This window comes from Cebus imitator, unplaced genomic scaffold (genome assembly GCF_001604975.1).
Source record: "Cebus imitator isolate Cc_AM_T3 unplaced genomic scaffold, Cebus_imitator-1.0 Scaffold180, whole genome shotgun sequence".
Taxonomy (NCBI): Eukaryota; Metazoa; Chordata; class Mammalia; order Primates; family Cebidae; genus Cebus; species Cebus imitator.
Window position 1 is genome coordinate 773514 of NW_016107495.1, and position 12658 is coordinate 786171.

Below are 12658 nucleotides of genomic sequence, written 5' to 3' on the forward strand. Positions count from 1 at the left end.
TTTATTTATTTATTTATTTATTTATTTATTTTTGAGACGGAGTTTCACTCTTGTTGCCCAGGCTGGGGTGCAATGGCACAGTCTTGGCTCACCGTAACCTCTGCCTCACGGGTTCAACCGATTTTCCCGCCTCAGCCTCCCGAGTAGTTGAGATTACAGGCGAGCGCCACCACGCCTAGCTAATTTTTTTTGTATTTTAGTAGAGAGGAGGTTTCACCGTGTTGCCCCGGCTGGTCTTGAACTTTTGAACTAAGGTGATCCGCCCGCCTCGGCCTTATAAAGTGCTGGGATTACAGGTGTGAGCCACAGCGCCTGGCTATGAATGTCATTTTTTGATGCTGAATAAAAAAAGTTATGCAGATCTTCTATCTTCTATCTAAATGTCGACACACCTTTGTATCTATAAACTTCGGATTTAAAGCTCAGCCCTAGAGAACCCATCAAATCTTGGAGCTGAAAGGGGCTAGAAGCATCACCCGACCTGTATTCGCCGGCGATGTTGGCTCTAGGTAGCACAGGACGTTGGCCCAGAGCTGGAAACGGAGGCCAGGTCTCACGCCACACCCACCTCGCAGGGCGACCAAGCAGGGCTTCACAGAGGAGTTGGGGTTTAGGTTTATTTCTTCGTTGCAAAAACCCGGTGAGAAAAAGATTGTAGAAAAGACACATGGAAGGTGTTAGCTGGATAGGGACAGAAATGGGGGAACCCGTGGGATCAGTTCCTGACTCCACCCAGGACACCTAGACATCCACAGTGCCAGGGGAGGGGCCCCAGACGAGGCAGAGGACTCTTTCCCGGCCCTGGGGAACCCACGATTTTCAAGAGTAACCCGACTTGCGCAAAAACCAACAAAGGAGACCAGTGGCCTGAGCCCGGCACTACAGGGCCTCCCGACCCCGACCTCGAGTGGGTCTCGGGGGCTGCAGGGACTCACCAGGCCGCGCCTCCCCGCTCCCCAGGCCTACCGCAGGGGGAATCCTCCAGGCTTGCGAGCGCTTCCGAGGGCAGGAAAGCCTGTGCCGCGGCCCCGCCCGCTCTCCTGGCGCGTAGCTCCTCCCCGAGTCCTCGGACCACGCCGCCAGGCCAGCGATCCCAGGGCAGCCCTGGGGGTCCGCGCCGCGCGATTCCGCGCCGTCCCGAAGCCTGCAGCGCCCCGCGATCGCAGTCTGTCTTGCACTGGTCAAGACGAATAGAGCCTGACAAAACCTAAGTAAATTGGCCGAGTGACGCCGGGAGGAGCCGAGGGAAATGTGGAGCAGGAGCAGCCAAAGTGGCCCATCGGCTCTCGAGCAGGGTTTGCGCGTCGCGGTCGCAAAGGACCGGTGCGTGCAGGCACCGCGGCACAAGCGCTGCCCCGGAGCTCCAGGAGGCGGCGGCGGGCTCGGCGTTTGCAGTCCTGGAGAAACCACCGCGCGCGTTGGGAGCGTTTTGTTAAAAAGCCGAGAAGCGTAGGGCCTGTGTGGTCTTCGTTCTGGGCTAGGAATCCGCACTTTGGGCAGCGTCTTTTCCTTGCCTTTGAGTCTCCGGCTTCCTCCGCTCTGTGAGGCTCCCAGGGGCTGCCGCCGTGGCAGGGTCCTTCAGGTGGAGAGAGCTGGGGTTCTGACCGGATGAGACTGTAGTAAGCATTAGAGGGCTGTCGGCAGCTCACTGCAGTAGCGGAGCCTTCGATAGCTCAGTTGGTAGAGCGGAGGACTGTAGTGGAAGAAATGCGGTAATCCTTAGGTCGCTGGTTCGATTCCGGCTCGAAGGACTTCGTACATTTTTAGCCTCAATTTAATTCAACTACTCCATAAGGAGACCAGCTTTAGAGGTCTCCTGTGATTTAGCAAGAGTATTGCCGTTATTCCATAGGACACGGAGTACGTAGTGTACAGTAACGCTCTCTTGTGTGTTCCATGTAGACTTGTTAACATGTGTTTCCGAACAAGGCTTTCTGCTTAAGCGTATGATTATATGCCTGATTTTTAGAATCTTGCACATGAATGCCACTGTACTGTATTCTGCTAAATAAATGTCCTGAACTGTGTTGATCCACTGGTTGGTGAACAGTGCGGTGAACCTATAAGGCAAAGGGAAGGAAGGCAGCGGCAGGCGGGGGATTAGCTCAAATGGTAGAGCGCTCGCTTAGCATGCGAGAGGTAGCGGGATCGATGCCCGCATCCTCCACTTGGCTTTTTGCGTCCCGAACACAAAGTGAGAGGGAGCCCCGGCCCACTGGGCTGTGTATCATTTTGGAGGCAGAAGCCCGTTAAGCGATGAAGAGCTTCGCATGATATCTTTTTGTTTTGCAGGTGAGTCTCAGTTTCTGTCACTTTATCTTTCCCGCCTCCCGGCAGGCAGGACGTTAACCGTCTTACGGGAAGACCCTGCTAGAGCCCTCCGGCCGCGCCTGCCAGCCAGAGAACCCCCAGACGGCTCTCGCTCAGGTACCCACTAACGTGCGAGGAACCCTGCGAGCTGACCAATGATAGCGAGCTTTACTGGGCGGGTCGCCAGCTGCAGTTGCGGCCAATAGGCGAGAGACTTCTTGTTTCCTGGCAGAGCGGGGTCCCGGCACCGCGGCGCTCGGGTTTTTTTGGGGACCCGGGTGGAGGGCCCAGGTGCCGGGGCCCGAGGTGCGGCCTCGCTAGCGGGAGAGGGAGCGGGATCACCGGCCCGGAGAGAGGTGAGGGGCTCTGCGCGGACTGCGGGCCTCCCCAGCTCCGGCCCCGCCCCCTTCTCTCAGCCCCTTCAGCCCGAGCCCCTCGAAGGCCACCCCGCCCCTCCCCGCCCCCGGCCCGGCTTTCGCGGCCCCGCCCCTGCCCCGCTCCTCAGCCAACCCCCTGACCCCCTAGGCCCTGCCTGCCTAATCCCCTGCCGCGGTAGTCCGTCTCGACCCCCCTCCCATGCCTCCCAGTCCCACCCTGCCCATGGCAAGCCCGCTTGGTGTGACGGCCCTTCGGGAGTCGAAGGTAGAGAAGCCAGCCTCCTGCCCCTGAGTGGGACTCTAGCAGCCCACCGCTTTTAGGGGTGCTCAGAACACCCGTTACTCACCCACAACTACTAGAGTAGCTTTCGCAGGGTGCAGTGCTTACGGGACGGAGGGGGGTGGAAACAGACCCATGTCCTGGCTGGAATGGAGCTCCAGTCGCTAGGTGAGCCCAGTTGCCTTTGGCTTGGCAGAGGCCACGCTTTTATAGTTTTCCTCCATACTAGGCATAAGGTAGGAACAAAAAAGCAAGAACCAATCCTTCCAGGGCTCAGGGGAGCAACACCAGAATGTCCGTTCAGTACTTGTCAGGGCCGAGGCTGGAGAGAGGACTACCCATTTACACTCAGAACCTCGGTTCCTCTCTGCTCTGTGCTGGAGAGTGCAGAGCCAGAGATCCAGAACGGCCCATCTCTAAAGGTGGCCATGTATGGTGGTGAGTGTATCTTGGCTAGGTCTGCGAAATCTGACCTCTCTGATTATATTCTCTAATCTTTGGGCTGCGAAGCAGCTGAGAGTCTAGCGTTTTTCAACATAGTTAAGCCATTGAGTATTTTATTTGGGAACAGCCAAGCTAAAGTAAAATGGGGTCCTTTTAGGTCATTTGCAATCCTCAGTGTGGGGGTACAGAGTGCTGCTTTCTCTTGGCCTTTACTGGAAGACCACTTCTGTGTTTTCTAAAGTGGAGTCTTTTGTTTCGTAGGGCACTCCCTAAGAATAGCTCTTACTTATCCAGAGATACCCCAAAAACGCTTCCGTTTGTCTTCCCTTTCCTTCTTAACCCAACCCTTGTTTTTCCCCAGCTCTCAGGGCCAGAGTGGGGCAGAAGGATGCTTTCCCAGCCCCACCATGGAGCTGCGCTGTGGGGGATTGCTGTTCAGTTCTCGCTTTGATTCGGGGAATCTAGCCCATGTGGAGAAGGTGGAATCTTTGTCCAGTGATGGGGAAGGGGTAGGAGGTGGGGCGTCAGCCCCGACCAGTGGCATTGCCTCTTCACCTGACTATGAATTCAATGTGTGGACCCGACCAGACTGTGCTGAAACCGAATTTGAGAATGGGAACAGGTATGTGGAAAGAAACGGAGGGTGGAAAAAGGCTGAGAGAGAGAATGTCCAGGTCTCCAAACCCATGCTTCAGTTAGTCCTTTGACTTACCTGTTCATACCAGCATACTGCCCATCCTCTTCTGACCCGTCTTCCCTCCTTTCTCCTTGCCAAATAGCCCTTTCCCGTTTGGCTGGCTCCAGCTCTCCCACAGATCCTATCTCCAACCCTTCCATATATAATGACATCTTGCTTACTCTGGCCCTCAGGTCATGGTTCTACTTTAGCGTACGGGGAGGAACTCCAGGAAAACTCATCAAGATCAACATTATGAACATGAACAAGCAGAGCAAGCTGTATTCCCAAGGCATGGCCCCCTTTGTGCGCACACTGCCCACACGGCCACGCTGGGAACGCATTCGAGACCGGCCCACCTTTGAGGTAAATTCTCCATGAGGAGGAAAGAAAGACTTCAGCGCTGAAAACAGAGAGGAAAGTAAAGCATTTTTTTCCTTGATACATGTATGAGGCAGGTGGGACAGCATGTATAAGTATCAGCTTTTCCTCCAGTGTTAGCTGGAGTCTAAGATGAGCCCCTGCCTCAGGAAGCCTAGAAGGAGCCACTTGTCATATAGAAAGTGTCAGAGGGAGGGAAGCTGGTAAAGGCAGTAAGGGTGTGAGGTCAGTTCCTGGTGGTCCCAGTAGGAACTCAGTTTTGATGACGATGGCATGTTGCCCCTCCCTTTTCCTCCTCTGCTCCTCAGATGACAGAGACGCAGTTTGTGTTATCCTTTGTTCACCGTTTCGTAGAGGGCCGTGGGGCCACCACCTTCTTCGCCTTCTGCTACCCCTTCTCCTACAGTGACTGCCAGGATTTGCTAAACCAGCTAGACCAGCGCTTTCCAGAGAATCACCCTACCCATAGCAGGTGCCAACCCCATTCTTACTCCTGCCACAGTCCCGGATCAGACAGCACCCCCAATACTTCTAGAATTTGCCCTTAGAGCTCTGAAGCAAAATTTTATGTCTTTTTTTCTGTACAGAAAAAATGGGGCTTTGAGGACCTTTGATAACTCTGTTTCTGTATGACCATGATCTCAGCATATCAACACCTACCCTCCACTCTTTCACCTGCCCAGACCTCTAACTAGCCCAGCTCTCATCAGTTATCCATAGTTTAGCTACCACTGTGTCACTCAGCACACCTTTTTTATCTGCCCTGCACAGAGAACAGCTCCAACTACATCATCTATGCTAGAAAGCCATAACCTGGGGAAAAACAAATTCACCCTTTCCTGTACTCTATATTCTGGCAATGTAAACCCACTCAAATCCTTAGCCTCATTTAGCATCATGAGGAACTATAAGGCACCCCTGGGCTGTGACAAAGCCTACCTCTTGCTAGGACTTTAGGGACTTTTCCTGGTTTAATGGTTTTTTTCCCTGTAGCCCCCTGGATACCATCTATTATCATCGGGAGCTCCTTTGCTATTCTCTGGATGGACTTCGTGTAGATCTGTTGACGATCACTTCCTGCCATGGGCTTCGAGAAGATCGAGAGCCCCGTCTAGAGCAGCTATTTCCTGATACCAGCACCCCTCGACCATTCCGTTTCGCAGGCAAGAAGGTGAGTGGAAATAGCATAAAGGTAGTTCTTTGGCCTTTCTCTAGCACAAGATACTGTTGATAAAGACTATGTTGTCCCTAGGCATCTTGAACACAGCTTCTCCCTGCAACCTGTGGCAAGGGTGATGGCCCCTGCTCCACTGGCAGACTCAGCCAACTGGAAATCCAGCGGCTATTCCTGCCTCATCCATGCCACCGCCCATATACTGTCAAAGTAGAACTATAGGGTAACTGACTTAATGTCTGCTCTTCTCTCTACCTCAGATATTCTTCTTAAGCAGCAGAGTACACCCAGGGGAGACTCCATCTAGCTTTGTCTTCAATGGCTTTCTGGACTTCATCCTCCGACCTGATGACCCCCGGGCCCAAACCCTACGTCGCCTCTTCGTCTTTAAGCTGATTCCCATGTTGAACCCCGATGGTGTGGTCCGGGGACACTACCGGTAAGTGGCTTCCCCAGCCTGTCTGGACTGTTCCCATTCCCCCTCATGCCCTGCATCTCAGTGAAATGCTGTCAGCCTTCTGGCTTCTGCTGTGTTCCCAATCCTCTTGCACCCTAATAAAGGCAAGCCCATCTCATCTTCCTGAGAAAGCATGAGATCACATCTAGTGGCACTTCCAGAAAGGAGCCAAACTAGGATGACTGCAGGCCCATCTGGGTGGAGGCAGCTACCCTGAGGAAGCTCCTTAGGTTTCTATGGTAAGGGTGACAGCAGATCAAAGAGAGGCCCTGTCTTCAATTCTTTCTTTCCTAATGCAGCTTCAGCCTCTCATTTGATAAGTCAGTCTACAGTCTACTTTTCCTCTACTCTAGTGTCTCCTTCAGTGGCCCAGTCTTCTAGACCCTGCTTCAGTCCTTGTTTTCCTATAGCACAGACTCACGTGGAGTGAATCTGAACCGTCAGTACCTGAAGCCTGATGCCGTCCTGCACCCGGCCATCTATGGGGCCAAAGCTGTGCTTCTCTACCACCATGTGCACTCTCGTCTGAACTCCCAGAGTTCCTCTGAGCACCAGCCCAGTCCCCGTCTCCCTCCTGATGCTCCTCTTTCTGACCTGGAGAAAGCCAACAATCTCCAAAATGAAGCTCACCGTGGGCACTCAGCCGATGGGGATAACGCTGAAGGCTGGAAACAAACAGAGCCAGCAGAACAGAAGCCCAACAGTGTGTGGATTATGCCACAACAGTCTGCAGGGCTTGAAGAGCCAGCCCCTGACACCATCCCCCCAAAAGAGAGTGGTGTTGCTTACTATGTGGACCTGCATGGACATGCTTCCAAAAGGGGCTGTTTCATGTACGGAAACAGCTTTAGTGATGAGAGCACCCAGGTGGGAGTCCTAAGAATGTCATGTGAGTGTGGGAAGTGTTGCTAGTTAGGAGATGGGGTTGGGCCATGAACAGATAGTCTTAGGTAGCCTTCTGGCAGGAAGGCCTGTGGAGACTACCTCTGAAAAAGCTTTGAAGGGCCAAAAAAGATGGCACAGGGGCCTTATGTCTCAATCATTATATCATGACATTTTATTAAGGGTCAAGCTAACGAACGGCATTATAGTATTTGCTAGAGTCTGGGAATCCAGAGAAGGAAAATTTTGCATTGTTGGAGGGAAGAAGCTAAAAGCTAAAAAAAAAAAAAAATAGAATTGCTTCCCAACACCTAGAAATAATATCAACCTGAGAATTCAAGCAGCACTGATTACTGTTGATGGTTGTGATGGTATCTGCTGTGTATTAGTCACATGGTCCCACACTTGCCATCTCTTCCTTGCCCCTTGTCCCTTCTTTGTCTCTGTCTCTCCTTCTGAGTTGACTCTTTTTCTTCCCCAAACAGGTGGAAAACATGCTGTATCCAAAGCTCATCTCCTTGAACTCGGCCCACTTCGACTTCCAGGGTTGCAATTTCTCAGAGAAGAATATGTATGCCCGAGACCGCAGAGATGGCCAGTCCAAAGAGGGAAGCGGCCGAGTCGCAATCCACAAAGCCTCAGGGATAATCCACAGGTTGGATGGAAGCTGGGATATAGTTCATGAAATAGCTTCCCTAAAGAAAACAAAACCCAGTCCAGGGTGTTTGAGAGAGAGGGGACCACCTAAGTCTTCTTAAAAAAGAGCCTCACAATTAGCATTATTGTCTTTAGTCTAGGACTCTAGTTTGGGGGGATTCCCTGGGTATATGGTAGAATACCAAGGTCAGCTGCTAGTTGCTATGGATCATTAGCACTTTCATGGTGTTCACTTTTTTTCCAAGTGATTGCCTCCTTAGACCATCTAACCTGTCCTCTATGGTTCTGTCCTGATATCTGTTCAGGCAGCACACTCATAAAGGTCTTTATGTCTTAGCTACACACTTGAATGCAACTACAACACTGGACGCTCAGTAAACAGCATCCCTGCTGCCTGCCATGACAATGGGCGCGCCAGCCCCCCTCCCCCACCGGCTTTCCCCTCCAGATACACTGTGGAACTATTTGAGCAGGTATGAATACGTGGTGTAAGTGGGAAAAGGGGGAACCTTAAAGTCTGGAAAGGCCTTCACTCCTTATGCCTGACTCTAAGGTCCTTTGAAGAGATACTCATCACTATGGCCCTCTCACCACTATGGTTATTTTCTTCCATTAACAGGAGCATAACTATAACTATAATAGTATAGAAAGGATGAACAGGCACTATATCTGACCCCACATCACAGAGAATGCCCTAGCACATCTGAGTCAGATTCTTTGCCCCTGGGTTTATCTTTCTCATTCTACTGGGTTTATTAATTCCTGGGCTCAAACGCACCCTGACTGCAGTGGTCTTGATGATTCCCATTATCCTAGGACACATAAGAGTACAAACAGCTGCAGGTTACAGAAGGAATTCAAAACCCTTTCCTGCTGGGAGAATTCCTTCATGGTGCTAGCCAGAAAGGACACACCCCTGCCCCCATAATGGATGAGGGCTCCCAAATGGGTTTAGGGAACAGCTCCAAATCCATTTGCAATAAACAGCCTGGGAACAAAGGTTAGGACATCCAATGAGCAAATTATAGGTCTGGCCCCTCCTTCCCTTCCATTGTGCTGTGTACCACCCCAAGATAGCAGCCTGCATGGGAGGACTAGCATGCTGAGCCAAACTGGACTCCCCTACAGGTGGGAAGAGCTATGGCCATCGCAGCTCTGGACATGGCAGAATGTAATCCGTGGCCCCGAATCGTGCTGTCAGAGCACAGCAGCCTTACTAATCTACGGGCCTGGATGCTGAAACACGTACGCAACAGCCGAGGCCTAAGCAGCACTCTGAATGTGGGTGTCAACAAGAAGAGGGGCCCACGAACTCCACTCAAAAGTCACAAGTAAGGCCAGCAAAATAGGAGGGAGAAAGGATAGGAGAGTGGGACAGGGCTCTGGAGCTAGGAGTTCCAAGGGATTTATATATCTTCCCTCCTCCTCAAAGTGCCAAATGGCAAATATTTTTAGGGTAAATTAAAATTAGTAAGATTAGTTTATTTTTTGAGAATGGGATCCTCTTCCTTTTTACTCTTGAGCTACATACATCTACGAGATCTGAGTGTCAGGCTAGGGATTCCCTGCTCCAGAGTCTTACACAAAATCAAATATAATTGCAGTGGGGCAGGCCACAACTTCCAAGGGTTGTGAATGACTGACTGAAGGGAGTTGAAGGGTCAGTGCCAAGGCAGTAGGGGGGAAATTCATTGGGAGATAAAGCTGCTCAGGGATGGCCCTTATGACATTTTGAGATTAGCTGGTATAACCCAGGTTGGATACTTCATCCATGGACATGAGTTCCTCACTTCTCTCTTGGAACGGGTCCCTGTGCCTTTTTACCCCGTAGGTGAAGCTTTACTTAGCATCAAATCCTAGGGAAAGCCTTAGGACACAACCTTCCTGGCCCAGGGTTAACTGGCATCTGCTTCTTTGCAGTGGGTTGCCTGTTTCCTGCTCCAAAAACACCTTGAGCCGGGCACGAAGTTTTAGCACTGGCACAAGTGCTGGTGGTAGCAGCAGCAGCCAACAAAATTCTCCACAGATGAAGAATTCCCCCAGCTTTCCTTTTCATGGCAGTCGGCCTGCAGGGCTGCCAGGCCTGGGCTCTAGCACCCAAAAGGTCACCCACCAGGTGCTGGGCCCCATCAGAGGTAAGCCAGTCTGGAAGCCCCTGCAACATGTGTTCGGTTGTTTGGGGCATTGCTGGGGGAAGTAAAAATTTGAAGATATACTCTTGGCCCAGGACCAAAGGGTGAATCAATAAAATTAGTTTGTAGCAGAACCTGTGGCCTCTCCTATGACCTTGGTGTTCCCTGCGGCATGATTCCAGAGCGGTATTGTGTATGGCCACAGGGGGACATCTGAGTATCTGGGCTTGAGTGCATGCTAGGAGCCAGGGGATTTTCCAAGGATGAAATATTAGCTGAAGCAGTGCCAAACAGGACATGAAGCTTCCATGTCAAGGACAGCGTCAATCTGTCTTCATGGAGGCAGTTAAAGGAATGTCCTCAGAATCCCAATTGCAGCACTGTAGAATGATGGGGACTTTTATCTGTGGTCTTTATGGGCTGAAATTGTTCCTGACTTCAGAGCTCACTACGAAAGTGGTATCAGGCTGGAACTGACATGACATGGAATTCCTTCATCAGCATCGTAAATTCTCCTTTCCTGACTACAAAGGGAAATAGTAAAGAGCCTTTTCTAGGTTATCACTGGAATATTCTAGGCCCCCCCCCCTTTTTTTTTGAGACAGAGTTTCACTCTTGTTGCCCAGGATGTAGTGCAATGGCGCCGTCTCGGCTCACTGCAACCTCCGCCTCCTAGGTTCAAGCGATTCTCCCACCTCAGCCTCCCAAGTAGCTGGGATTACAGATGCCTACCACCACACCCAGTTAATTTTCTGTATTTTTAGTAGAGATGGGGTTTCACTATGTTGGCCAGGCTGGTCTCGAACTCCTGACCTCAGGTGCCCCTCCCAAAGTGCTGGGATTATAGGCATGGGTCACCGTGCCCGTCTAGGCACTATTTAATCACTATTTTATTGACATCCTCCCTGCCCCACTTCCATTGCACAACACTGTACTGAGCTCCTTGAGGTGAAGGACATGTATTCTATTTCTCTGTTACTTCCCCCTACTGATAGAAAATATGCACAGTCAGTACTAAGTAATTCCTGGTTGATTGGCTTGAAGCTTAATAGGGGTAACAGGACAGTAAATACAACATGAAGGTGCACACAGACTGTAAACATCCTAGGGGTTTGGGGAACAACTGTGGTAGATTAAACACAAGAGTAATTAACCAAAGAATGTTCAGTTAAGAAATAGTTTCAAGAATGGGTAGCACATAGTTTAACAGAAACATTCCCAAAGTGAGAAATGACAGCCAGGAGCAGGAACAGACCTAGAAACAGAGCTGGTGGGTGGAGAGGACAAAAAGCATGTATACTAGGTGGTATGCCAAAGGCCATGCCCATCACCAAGGAAATTAGGTAAAGAGAGTAGTTGAAATATCTTGGGAACAAGGATTATGAGCTTAACTGAGACAATGGCAACAATTGTGTTTCTAAGAATGGGAATAAATGTAAGAGACTGAACTGTGTAAGACACTGTCTGTGAACTGTACATATTGGACAGAAAAACAGGAGGTGAGATCACCAGAGCCAGTACCAGGGTCTGAGGAGAGATAAATGTAAGTATTAGAAAGAGAAGTGGCGGGATTCAGTGATGGTAGAAGACAGAAGAACTAAGAGGGCTTTAAGGCTACTTTTTCCACTGCAAACAAAAGCTTCAGGAAGTGTCTCCTAACACATCGAATTATGCCCTTAGCACCTAGTCCTGTGCCTGGCACTTAGTAAGTGATCAGCAAGTATTTGTTTAATGAATAAAAAGCAAGAAGTTGGGAACCAGATGAATGTTTGTCTCACCTTTCTACCCCTCAGAGGGCATAAATCAGGTCTGTGATTGTCCCAGGGATTCAGTAAGATCTGGAGTGCTACATGTAAGGACAGTTCCAAAGATGTTCGGATGACACACAGGACCTTGGTGCAAGTCAAATAACTGCTGCTCTAAATTGTGAGACCTTAGAACACCCATTCTGACTCATTCAAGGGGGGGGTCAGTCTCCCCTCAGACCTCTGCCCAGTACTATCCTACCACCCCCAAAATGGAACCTCTAGCTGGTTACCATAAGATACCATTTCATAACCTCTGGAGGCAGAGCTGATCATATCACTCTTGGTTGTTCTTTCTCCCTTGCATTTACCCTTTCCTGCGGTAGGGTGAAACTTTGTCCCTTAACATGGTTTCAACATGCCTCTGTGTGTAGATATTTCTCAAATTAACTAAACTCACTATTTCCTCTGTCAAGTCCATGATTTCTGCCTACTGTGTACTGTCAGCTGGACATCATCCTGACATCCATTTTAATCACAGAATTACTCAGATCTGGGCCCTAGACTATCTCTAAGTCATTGGGGGTGGCTAATGTTTTAGGTTATTTGACTGTGGCCGGTCTCTGACTTCTGTTATCCTATTGGCAACCTGTGCCATCTCTCAGTAGCCCCCTAACGTCTGGTTGTTTTTGACTCTTTGAGAGTCTCGTTCTGTCACCCAGGCTGGAGTGCAGTGGCGTGATCACAGCTGACTGCAACCTTCATGTCCCTGGCTCAAGTGATCCTCTAGCCTCAGCCTCCCTAGTAGCTGGGCCTACAGGTGCACACCACCACACCTGGCTAATTTTTCTATTTTTTTTTTTTTAGTAAACATGGGGTTTTGCCAAGTTGCCCAGGCTGGTCTCAAACTCCCAGACGCCAAGAGATCCAGCCGCTTCAGCCTCCCAAGGCATGTGAGCCACCATGGCTGGCATTTTTGACTCTTCACCATCTTAAATCTATAATTAGTACCCAGCACCTAAGCACATCTCATCATAGCTACAGTAGCTTCCATTTTGAGATCGCTTCCTTTTTTCTTTATTTATACAAGTATCCGTTTTGTTTTTTTTTCTCACTTTGGGACTTTTCTCTTTTTTTTTTTTT

At 50.3% G+C, this 12658-nt stretch overlaps 1 protein-coding gene, 1 long non-coding RNA gene and 2 other non-coding genes across 6 annotated transcripts in view; 3 read left to right on the plus strand and 1 right to left on the minus strand.

Moving 5' to 3' along the window:
- Window positions 1–1662: 1662 nt before the first annotated feature.
- On the plus strand, window positions 1663–1751 carry TRNAY-GUA. The gene is given in 2 exon segments: window positions 1663–1699; window positions 1716–1751. It is a non-coding gene; the product is annotated as a tRNA-Tyr (tRNA).
- Window positions 1752–2094: 343 nt separating this feature from the next.
- TRNAA-AGC lies at window positions 2095–2167 on the plus strand. Its single transcript has one exon. It is a non-coding gene; the product is annotated as a tRNA-Ala (tRNA).
- Window positions 2168–2495: 328 nt separating this feature from the next.
- The window catches only part of AGBL5 (ATP/GTP binding protein like 5), a 15682-nt gene continuing 5519 nt past the window's right edge, over window positions 2496–12658 (plus strand). For 2 of the 3 annotated variants that reach the window (XR_001830118.2, XM_017545561.1), the window contains exons 1-11: window positions 2537–2666; window positions 3773–4033; window positions 4282–4453; window positions 4777–4940; window positions 5462–5639; window positions 5903–6081; window positions 6510–6966; window positions 7467–7636; window positions 7976–8111; window positions 8767–8969; window positions 9559–9773. Coding sequence is in view for 2 of the 3 variants with exons in the window: in XM_017545561.1 (XP_017401050.1) it covers window positions 3819–4033; window positions 4282–4453; window positions 4777–4940; window positions 5462–5639; window positions 5903–6081; window positions 6510–6966; window positions 7467–7636; window positions 7976–8111; window positions 8767–8969; window positions 9559–9773 (2089 nt within the window). In the remaining variant the exon portion in view is untranslated. Of the gene's footprint in view, window positions 2667–3772; window positions 4034–4281; window positions 4454–4776; window positions 4941–5461; window positions 5640–5902; window positions 6082–6509; window positions 6967–7466; window positions 7637–7975; window positions 8112–8766; window positions 8970–9558; window positions 9774–12658 lie in introns of all 3 variants that reach the window. The other variant, XM_017545560.2, reaches the window with a different exon arrangement.
- The window catches only part of LOC108315916, an 8175-nt gene continuing 3121 nt past the window's right edge, over window positions 7605–12658 (minus strand). The window contains exon 3 of the long non-coding RNA XR_001830119.2: window positions 7605–7676. This is a non-coding gene — a long non-coding RNA (uncharacterized LOC108315916). The remainder of the gene's footprint in view (window positions 7677–12658) is intronic.